Consider the following 11,679-nt stretch of genomic DNA (forward strand, 5'->3'; position numbering starts at 1 on the left):
CCAAAAGTATGATGGGAGGAATTACATCTACATCGAGCTTGTAGGATAAGGTTTTGCGGTGCTTGCTATTTGCCTAATGATATTGTGTTAATCGATGAAAATTATTGAAAGGACAAGAAGTCAGAACCATATAGAAACACTCTAGAGAGTAGAAGCTTTAAGATGGTAAAGACTGAAAATATATGCTACATGTTTAACTCTAGAGAAAGAATATAAATAAAAATGAGATTACATAAAATGGTGGTATCTAATAAGTTTAGATAAATAGATCTTAGATTTTTAAACGCAGACAACGGCAAGCAGTAGAAAATAATTATTCAAATAAATATTACTGTATCTCTTTACAGATTTAACGAACACCAATGATAATTTTTTTAAAGAAAACTTTAATAATTTCAATCGACATTTTCAATAGCTAAATACTGAGGTAAATATGTACAAGTATACAATTCATGAAATTGAAGGTCCTAGTTTTAGCTGCAACATGACTTGCAGACGCATTATACATAAGCGTACAAGCAAGCAAGTGCGAATAACTAATAAAGCAAATGGAGTCACCAATCTTTGACGCATCGCTTCCCTGTCTCCTCTTTCAATATTACCTCAATTCCTGACCCTGAACTGATTTAAACCTTGATAGAGCTGAATCTGTATCTAAACATACGTCCATGCTTATCCCCTCTAGCTTCTCAGGGTCAGTCAGGTCATTGGTACAATCAAAGAATAACTCAACACTTGAGTGGCAAAAGACAAAACAGCAACTTGCATCTTTACAAAGGAACTTGAGTTTTCAGGACATCAGCAATGCAAATTATGGGAAGATATATTTTGACCATAAATGCCACGGATCTCAGGAGGAAGCTTGCTTAGAAGATCTGAGATAGCCGAGTCATGTTTCTTTTTGAGATCGTTTAGCTCCTTTTGCTGCAGATCACGCAGCTTCTCGAGTTCCTTGGTGATTTGTCTGATATCAGCTGAGTAGTTGTTGCTGATCATGTTATTTCTTTCCTCTGATGAATGAAGCCCGCTAGCATAACTAAGATCTGCAGAATGATCATTGTCACCAAAGTCAGAATCACGGTGAACACTGGCATCATCATCCATGTAAGTCTCAGATTCATAATCTTCGTGTCCAAGTAAGGCAGCAACATGTGAACTCCCTCCTTCTCTCAGGATAACAGATGATTCTTCATTTTCTTCTGTCCAACTACCTTCACGAGTTGGTGAATCGGTCAGTGACGTGTTTGAAGGCCCCTGTCTGAGTGGAGAGCTGCCATTACTGGTTGTTTTCGGTGAATCAGACCAGTATTTTCGACCTGAAGGGAGTCTTTCCAACACAAGCCTACCCGAATTAGCAGGATCAATTGTTAAGGGAGGAGCATCATCTCGGACTCCAGAAGTACAGCTATCGGGAGCAACTTCATCAGTAATGTGATTGCTAGAGTTTTCTCTTGGTGCCCAATCTGGGATATATGACCGAATTTCAGAATCAATCATTTCTGCTATTGCTGAAACATCCTGATCTGTCAGGTCCAGCTCTTCGACCATTTCACTAGCAACGGCATTCGCCGTATCAACTTCAATATCAAAGGGGAAGTGAATGTTCCTAATATGACCTGATACCACATTGTAAATGTTATACAACTAATTAATAGATGCATCTTAAGCTTGACAAAAGAAATAAGAAGCAAACATTAACCTGCTGAATCAGTTATTCGAAGTTTAAGAAATATTGTATTTAGGTCCTTTCTTTGGCCCTGCACCGTGAAATCTCTGCCTCCTTCAGGCAAAGGGTCCTTTGTACTTCTTCCACTATCAGACTGATCATCACTCATATCTGTAAAGATCCCACAAAAGTCGATAAGAAAGGGACATTTTAGAAAAACCGTGTGATCACAGAATTACCTGCATGTCTGGAATTGAAGCTCAAAGATCGATCTACGTTTCCAGAATCCTCATCAGAAAGGAGAAAGGGGTCATCCAATAGTTTTTTAGCAGGTAACCGCTCAGAAGCTTCCGCAATACATTTTTCTATGAAGGTTTTAACACTTGGATCCTTCACTTTTGCCAATGAGGCAGGCTTAATTCCCTTCATATATGCAATTGGTAAAATCAGAATCTTAGCAATGTAGTATTGTTATTGTAAGATGGAATTAAAATATCAAGAAATACAGAGTCAACGATCTCATTAGATTTATATTCTAAAAGGGAAAAAAAGTTGCAGAAAGTTAAAGATTATCACCCAACATAAAATGAATATCAAGCTCCCCATTCCTCTTTCCACTCAAAGAAACCCCCTCTCACCAACCCCTCACCCCCAAAAAGTAAAAAAAATTATGTCCATTTTGTAATTTTTAGCTATCAAAAACTGAAAACTGATTGTATAAGACTCATAGATTTGTAATGATTTAATCTAATAAAATAAAGCACTCCCTCAATCCTGCTAAATAGTTTCATCACGACCTGGCACAACGTTAATAGAAGAGTTGAAATTAAAGAGTATTTCAACTAAAAAGTACGCCCCACAAGTAGAGATATATGTTCGCTGATGATAAGTTTGAGATTTGACAAGGATATAGTCCTCAAAATGCAGCAAGTAGTGAAGGGAAGATATTTCCCCTTCAAAGCAAGAGGACAACATGTCATGACGCAAAAAGAACACATTTGGAATGGAGGTAACTAATGTGATAAGTGCTAACTACTTTGAGTACCCCATGTTCCCCTGAAAGAGAAGACAGCTGTACATTACCAAAACCTAGCCATTTCGATATGCTTCCCTTTTCTGGTAAATTATTCTCCAGCACTAGTACCCTCTAAATCCGAACACAACCTTTTCTTCCCTCGTTTCACTACCACCTTTATAACTTTCTCACTAATCCGTCAACAAGACAATTACTAATAATCACTACTTATAATACCCCCTTAAGTGTTGGAAGTTATTTTGGAACCTTCGTCAGTAAGGAGCTGATTTTCCTGTCATAGTACCACCTACACTACCCCCTCATGATCCTACTTGCGCATTTCTGTTGTTATTTCTTCAGCCAAATAACCACTACTCTTATTACCACTTAAAATAGTGTGTATTGTTGAACCTCATTTTAACACCTTCAATGCCCTGCAAACTAGCGGATCTACATCAAGATCTCCATAACATCGTTGGAACAACTGATCCGGAAAAAAGTATCTTTCAGTTTAAGTTGTCTATTCTGCCAAAACCTAAAGTGATGCTAGGCTGCTTCACAGTGGAACCCTTGACCACATCATTAGCATGGTTTAAGTTAAGTGCACGCCAAACAATTAAGCGCTCATTTGATCAGCCTTGCTCCTTCCGCTTTAGCTATGAGTCCTTTCATAGCTATTTCTTGTCAACGACACATAATTCTGGTAAATGAACAATAGGAACCATGTACTAAATAAATCAAGTCCACAGATGATTGGACTCAATTATCAGGTTCATCTTTTAACTAACACAACCTAAAAATACAGCACCTTAGTAAAACATCAAGATACACACCACATTATTCAAAACAGAAGACTGTATAGTTAACAGTCTGAATTAGCACTTACAAGAGAATAAGAGGGATTTACTTATTGGAGAGAGGGAGAGAGAGAGAGAGAGACAGACAGAGAAAGAGTGTGTGCGAAAATGATTTCAGTTGGAGTAAGGTCTAAATGAAGTGGTTGATGCTGCTAATTGGAGCAATGCAAAAACAAAATCACATTCAGACACAAATTCCCCAAGGTGAGGATGGTACTTGGAGGTAAACTGATAATTGGGAAGTACTAAAAGTCAATTGTCCCCAGGAAGAGGCAACTCCAGTAATTCTTACTCAATGCTGACAAAGCACTCCTGACAAATAAACCGAGTTAGAGATAGGCATTTATATAATATTTTGAATTTTTATTGCTCAACTGGAATGCATTCCATCAGGGATAGAAATCACGTTTCTCCAGTTGAGCAATAAAAATTCAAAATATTATATAAATGCAATGAATATGCCCATTTATGCAAGCAGGTCATGACAATATTTTTTGGGGTAGTTTGCGAGAACAATTGAATGACTAATGAAAACAAACACGACAAACTGCAGGCAATTGGGTATACAATAGGTCCTATAGCTTGATGATAATACCTATTAATAACACAAGTAGTTACTCAAAGAATGCATAAGTTCACAGGACCCCTTTTTGGTTTTATGATAAAGAGCTTGACGACATTCTATGAAATGAACTGCGAATCCAACATTTCAGCAGGCTCACTTGGATAAAAATGTTTAGGACCAAACATCAAAGGATATTTTCCATCACGAACAGCAGGTAGGAGTGGAACTATATGGATACAAGACTAAGAAAATAAAACCTAAGTCCCATACAATCAGCACTTGATTCTGATTATGCATGGTCCAAACTGTTTTTAAGTGGTCAACAACATCTCATTCCTATGGTAAAACTATCTTGAGCTTCTGAGCCCACCAAGTCAAGGACATTCATTCAACAGAAGTCGTAAACAATGTTGATTTCTTAGAAAGACTATTATTTGTTTCTTGGAATATCATGTTATTGTTCACTTCCTTAGCAAATTGAACATCCTGCTTTACGAAGAATGGTTATTGAAGTGAGGCCAAACACCCTTCTTGATAAAAGAAAAGGTATTGGGACTAAACTTACTTTAATATTCAAGAATAGAGAGAGAGCACAGCGAATTCGGTCTTAAGAACTCCCGAATGGGGCATACCCTTACAATTTCTATTTTATGATCTCAAAGACTCAAGAAAAATGAATACAGAATACTCCGAGCGAAAGTAAGTTTATCTTTGACAATGCAAAATAGAAACAAGCAGGATCAATCTGTGAAAATCAGAGTTCAATCTATGGAAAACTAATATCCCTCCAGGGTGCACCATTTTAACTGGATAGCATTGATGGAGCTTGCCTCACGCAAGATAACCTAGCCAAGAGGTGTATTGTATCTCTAACAGATGCTACCTGTGTGTGGAAAGGATTTGAGTCAGTAAACCACTCTTTCATGCACTGTTCAGCAGTCTGGATGGAGTTCATTTTTACATAAAAGCAACATTGAATGGGTGTTTCCATGGGATGTTATATAAGTGTTTTGCATCTGGAGGGATTGGAAGGCACAGAAAACTATCAGAAAAATATGGAACTCAATTCCCTTAACTAAAATTTGGGTGTTATGGAATGAAAGAAAGAAGAGATGTTTTGAGGAGAAAAAAGCTTCCTGCAGCCAGCAGCTGAAAATTAATTGCTTATTTCTTTTATCTGTTAGGTCCAAACTTGAAGTTGCAAAGGATACACACCAGTTGATAAACTTCAGCAGTTCCCTATCTAGTTAAGGAAATACAGCTTTTTATGGTAAATAGCTTTTGTAACTATGCACCTCCTGGGTGCTTTGTTACTTTTTTCTCACAAAAACGAAACAAGCAGAATCAGTATGGAACAAATGGAGTATTCCTTTTCCTTTTTCTAATAGTAAATTCTTAGGTCGGTGAAATGAAGATAACAGAATAGGAAAACCTTAGTGCTTTACTGTGAACTCTTGCTATAATGTGCTGTTAAATCTGTGGATATTGGCCATGGTCATTGTGGAAAATAAATGCCCCAACCAAAGTTGCTTGTTTTTAGTGGATTACTGCTTATAGTGCCTGTTTGACTCAAGACAATCTACAAAAAAAAAAGTCCTTAGCTTGTGTAACAGATGTTTCATCTGTGAAAGTGCTGCTGAAACAGTAAAATCATCTGCTGATGCATTGCAGCGACACACAGTTGATATGGTCCTTTTTCTGAATATTTTTGGTGTTCAATGGGTGATGCCACAAAGCATTAAGGATTTAATTGGGCGCTGGAAAGGTTAGAGAATGAAGAGAAAGCTGAAGAAGACATGGAAATTATTCCATTATGAATTAGCTGGACAACATGGCTTGAGAGGAAGAGAAGATGCTTTGATGGAAGCAAGGAGTTGATTGCTCTTTTAAAGTTTAGATGTCTTCAGAATTTGTTTTGTTACCTCAGAGGAGATGCTTGATCAGTATTTATGATTTTATGGACTTAATAGATTCTGTCTTTGTGTAGCTTCTATCCAAGGTCTTCTCTTTTGTAAACTTCTCGGGTACCTTCTTGGTATCTTTCTAGTACTAATAAAACACTTCTCCTTATAAAAGGAGATTGGTGAAATAAAGAGGAAAATGCTTCATGCAGTTTTCAACCTTTGCCTAGAAACAGCTTCAAATTGCAGCACAATTGGTCCCTAAGAAATGCCTTAACCTTGAAGTATTGTCATTTAAAGAAGGCCAGTGAACTTTATACTGACATAAAACCTCAACAAAGTACAGAAACCTGATTTTTTTGTATTTTGTTCTGATAACCAGCTTAGTGCATTAAAATGTCTAAATGCAAATACAGCATCACCTAAAAGTGTTATTTTAACAAATTTATTATGAGGGTGGTGCACCCTGAGAATACAAACTGAAGGCTGAGTTTCCATCCTCCTCATCCATAGGGAAAAGGAGAGAGACAAGAGTCAACAATCTCAGGAAAGAACATCCTCCAAAGCAAGATAACCACATTTTGCCTTAAACTAGACAACATGAAACCTAAATGGAAAATTCAAGTAATGACTAGGGAACTAATTGTTTAAACTAAAATCTGGATGCTGAATAACTAAAGTCGCATAATTTAACTATCATTTTAAGTTAGCAGCGTTTGAGTGGTATTACTGATTATAGAATTGAGAAGTATTCTTCTATTAGATACGGAAATAAAGTTAAAACTTATTGGCTTTTATTTCTCTAAAATTGCTTGTAATTTTTATATTTTTTTTGTCATTCCACTTTGTATGACACTCTTTGCGCATGAAGATACCAATAAAAAATTACCTAAAGCTTAGTAAAGTAACAGTAATCTAAAACCATAGTTATCATAGTTCCTCGACAGTTGAAGGCTTGAAGCCTAAGTGCAATGCAAGGATATTTATAGTTTTTAACCAAGAGTTGCAACTCTCAATTAGAACATTTTCCGTCACTTTTGCTGCTTCACAGCCTTGATCCCAAGAAATGACATTTCTATCAACAATTGTGAACATACAATAACATGTTACGTAGCTTGAGGGACAACAAAAAAGAAAGAGAGTCTGGGAAGAAAGAAAAATTCTTACTGCTGTCACTTTCTTATATATTTGAGCAGCATTGGCACACTCAACATAAGGATATTCAAAAGTCACAAGCTCCAGCAGGCACATGCCAAAGGCATAGATATCTACTAGCTCATTGTATTCCTCTTCATAAAGTTCTGGCGCCATGAATTCTGGTGTACCTAGATCAAATATAGAATTGCACTTTTCAGAACCATCTAAACTGCCAATTGCAACCTTGAGGACAGTCGCAAAACTGAGAAAAGCAGAGTAGGACCTTACCAATGACACTATGAGCAGCACGAGCCTTGCAAAGAATAGCAGCGAGTCCCAAGTCACCAATCTTAACTTCCCCTTGGTTACCATTGATAAAAATGTTATCACACTTAAGATCCCGATGAATAATTGGAGGGTCGTGACCATGTAGATATGAGAGACCCTCCAATATCTGCCTAGACCAATTCTTAAGTGCTCTGATATCAACCCTCTTATGTTTTTTACGGTACCTTCACGAGCAGACAGAAAGAGTAGTCCATAATCCAATATTTTCAAAAATATGGGTAGTGGGGTTAAAGCATTGAGCAAAAAAAAGCAAAAAAAAAAAAAAAAAAAAGAAGAGAACACATAGCCATACTGTCTTAAAGTCCCGGAAGTGAAAATTTCAGTAATGATGTTGATATTCTCATTCTTTGAGTCAACCCATGAGTTATAGAATTTGATTATATTCTTGTGCTTGAGGGTTTTAAGCAAATGAACTTCAGAATAAAGACGCTCCAAGTCCACAGCATTCCTCAAGAGATCGGCCAATTTAACCTGGTTCCAAGCTACTTCAATCCCCTCCAATTCATCAAATGCTCGGTAACTATATAGCGATAGTAAGTCAAGTATGGACAATAGTTGCACTTGACAACATTCATTAATGAGGGGAAAAAGCAGTAACACAATAGTCCCTTCATCTCAGGTTATATGACAATCATACAACTTTCACAAATATTAAGAATTAGAAGTCATATAAATATTCAAATTTAATACCTTTATGTAATGTTCTCTCAATCAATCCAACTTTGTAACTATTTCAATAATATTTTCTTCCCTTACTAATAATATAATATACTCCCTCTGTTTCATTTATGTGACACTAATTCCTTAACAGTGTGTTCCAGAGAAAATGGCACATTTTCTCATACTTGGAAACAATTTAACATGAATTTCTCATTTTCTCTATTTTTATAGCGACATAAATCTAACGGACATGTTTAAGACCATAAGTTCCAAAAGTCTTTTTTTCCTCAAAATCCATGCCCGACAGGCACATAAATTGAAACAAAGAAAGTACCATTCAAATTAACATCTTATATTCCTTATCCCGTCAAACATATCAATGAAATGAAACAGCGGTGGAGCATTATGCACGTGAATACATTCAAAAAAGGATACACTTTCTTGAAAGCTCCTTTTCCCAAAACCTCCTTGTACTGCATATAACAAGACAATATTAGCCAGATATGTAACAACAGTAATAGCAAAGCAGTCCGACAGAATTGAACAGCGGGAAAATAGAAGCTGGGGACAAGAAAAATAAAAGAAATACTATCCCCATAGTCCCAATTTATATGATTCTCTTTCCATTTGAGATTTCCAAAATCTTTCACACTATTCCATTTCTATTACATTTTCAATGCTTTCAGCTTGTTTGGGTGGTTGTTATCTAGTGTATTGTTAATTGTATTGTGTTGTTAGTTTGAACACAATGTATGTTTCGATTGTTACTTAAATTTTATTGTATAATATTATTTATTTTTTAATGATTGTGGTGTCCAGGCCAACTTTCGCGCACCTCGACTAATTCCGCAGGATACTTGTCTCCTCCCACCAACAACAGGTAACAGGTAAATCCATCCACCAAGGCTAGGATAAACAGGAAGAATCACCTAGTGTTTTTTGTCTCCGTTGGAATTTAAACCTAAGACCTCATGGCTCTCAACCACTTCATTGTATGGTATCGTTAATTTCATCGTTAGGTAAGACAAGAAGTCACATTTTGTGTATCGACATTTGGTGTGATCGCATCGTTACCTTCTATTTTTTTCTCATTCTGTCTTAACTTATTACTATTTAATTAACTTATTTTATCTTTACCGTACTTTTGTAAATTTATGGTTCAAATTGTTGATATATGACATAATGGAACGATGAAAAATAATACAATATATCCAAATATTGTATTCTTTAGACAATGCATTACGATACAATACAACACAATATAATACAATATAATACAATACGTTATAAAACAATATGTAACAACCATCCAAACAGTCTCAAGCTTTCTGATTCATTAAATTTAACTTTGCTATGATGAAGTTTCCCCTTATCAAACTAACTTTTCAATCGTTACTTCAATATTATGCATTTCAGTTAGATCATATAAATTGAGCAGAACAAGGTCAGTACACAATTTGAAAAATGTACTCCAAACACCACTTAAGAGGTACAACAAGCCAAAAAAAAGGTAACAATTATTTAATGCAGAAGCGAGAGACTGACCCGGCCGTATCGACCAGAAGGATCGAGCTCGACAAACTCTGGTTCAGATTCAGAATCGTCGGGTTCCTGTTCAGACACAGAATCCTGCTGCATTCTCTTCGTTCCAATGAATTTAGTTGCGAGAAGAAAATCCGAAACCTAGCTATTTGTCAAACAACAATTCAATTTGAGATCAATCTGAAATAGCATAATTAAGTATTCCCAAAATAAGAATAGTACAATTCTTCTCAAAATTCGTGTAGAAGCAGTATTGGGAATCGGAAGAAGACTCAATCACACCAAACCCAAGCATACTAGTATGGAAGAAATGAAGGAGAAGGAGAAACGTATAAAAGAAAGGGAAATAAAGGCGTACAAAGGGCAAAAAAGTAAAAGAGTTGGGAGGGGAGTTGGGTCAATGGCAGGTGTGTATTGTGTGTTTAGCTGCGCGCATGCGAAAGCAGCAGATCCTCAACCCAATTTTGAGGAATTAGGAATTGAACCCTCCACAGTAAAATAAAAATTTATATATTTAACTAATTCAACTACTGAAATTTTTTGAATAATCTTCAATTTTTCACCCTTAAATTGGCCTTTTTTTGTCCTTAAATATATTAAGTAATAAAAAAATGACTGAAAATGCTCATGATATAAAAAAAAAAGCGAAAAAGGTTTAATATATCTTTCAATTTTGACAGAGTTGATATAATCTCGCTTTATAAAAATAATTCACATATACCTCTGTTGTTATAAAAGCGACTCATATATATTCTCATTATTACAAAAGTGACTCACATATACCTTTTTCATCTAACGAAAGTGAAATTTTTTATTTTTTTATTTTTATTTTAAAAAAATCCATTTAGGAATATATATATATATGATTCTTCTAACAAAGCTCAAACATATATTTAATTTTTTTCACACATAAATTATTTTTTGACTTATTTAATTATCATTATTTGAATTTCTAATTCTTATTTTTTTTCTTTCATTATCAAATGTAAAAATAAGATAAATAAAACGAAAGAAGTGTAATAAAAAAAGAAAAAAAGGAAAAAAATGTAAATTATTTTTACCAAATATATAGTAATTTAAAACTAATATTTATGTGGCTATAGATAGAATTTCAGTTTTGACATAATTTGATGCGGAATGACCTGGGAGACTCCTATATTTGGCTTTGTTTATCAGTTGGATCCTTCTACTTATATCTTTATCAATTGAACCAATAAACTCATTTGAACACAATATTTTAAACCCCTCTGACCATTGATTGACCTTGGCATTGATGTTGCTGAGTTGGAAAATAGCGTGATTACAAGAGTTTGAAAGCAGGTAAATACTATATTTACATTAAAAAAATTAAAAATAATAATCATTTTTAAAAAAAATAATCCCCACCCTCTCTCCTCCACGCCAGCCCTCTCTCTTCTTCTTCTTCTTGGAATTTCATTCTCCACACCCACTCTCCTCTTCTTTCTCAACACACACTTCTCTTTTGCTTGCAAATCAGCCCCCCACTCTAACCACTTCGTTCTGCCCCCACTCCTAACCCTTTTAAGTTTTTAATTTTTTAGTCTAAAAATATTGAAATCATTATTTGTGTTAGTTGACTTTAAAGAAGAGAGGTAGTTATGGATTACATGAAGGGAGATTGATATATATTGAAAAATTGAAAACTCCATTGATAAAGTTAGAGAAAGCTTGAAGAGCAATAAATGGGTTTTGAGAATTTGTGAAATTGAATTAAAATTGTGATTGAGGTTTGTTGGGTTTGTGTTGGTAAATTTGTAGTTAAATTTTCAAGTAAAATATGAAAGAATTTCATCTACCTGACATGAATTTGGTGCTCACTTTGTGAGTAAATATGAAGAACATGCCTTGAAAATTTCCAGAAATTGTAAAAGTGCCCTAATTGATTTTTTTAATTATTATTTAACATGCAATTTCATATGTGTCATTAAAAAAAGACGTGAAATTTCACGTGTGCTCGATTGTACATC

At 35.1% G+C, this 11,679-nt stretch overlaps 1 protein-coding gene across 1 annotated transcript; it reads right to left on the reverse strand.

Annotated features, from left to right (window-relative positions):
* Positions 1-303: 303 nt before the first annotated feature.
* Positions 304-10,029, reverse strand: LOC129898927 (probable serine/threonine-protein kinase WNK3). The gene is made up of 8 exons (XM_055973635.1): positions 9,695-10,029; positions 8,585-8,622; positions 7,782-8,009; positions 7,430-7,653; positions 7,172-7,329; positions 1,906-2,089; positions 1,700-1,837; positions 304-1,616 (listed from the first exon to the last, which is right to left on the reverse strand). The coding sequence occupies exons 1-8, from the start codon at positions 9,785-9,787 to the stop codon at positions 799-801; spliced, it is 1,881 nt and encodes a 626-aa protein (XP_055829610.1). The 5' UTR covers positions 9,788-10,029; the 3' UTR covers positions 304-798.
* Positions 10,030-11,679: the final 1,650 nt, after the last annotated feature.

Source organism: Solanum dulcamara, chromosome 8 (genome assembly GCF_947179165.1).
Source record: "Solanum dulcamara chromosome 8, daSolDulc1.2, whole genome shotgun sequence".
Classification (NCBI taxonomy): domain Eukaryota; kingdom Viridiplantae; phylum Streptophyta; class Magnoliopsida; order Solanales; family Solanaceae; genus Solanum; species Solanum dulcamara.

Bases quoted from the DNA above. Each gene is read 5' to 3' on its own strand.
- LOC129898927 (XM_055973635.1), bottom strand. From the start codon at position 9,787: ATGCAGCAGGATTCTGTGTCTGAACAGGAACCCGACGATTCTGAATCT. The intron at 8,623-9,694 runs GTCAGTCTCTCG...TGTTATATGCAG, and splicing joins CTTCTGGTCGATACGGCCGG to TACAAGGAGGTTTTGGGAAA. The intron at 7,330-7,429 runs GTAAGGTCCTAC...TATTTGATCTAG, and splicing joins TGCTGCTCATAGTGTCATTG to GTACACCAGAATTCATGGCG.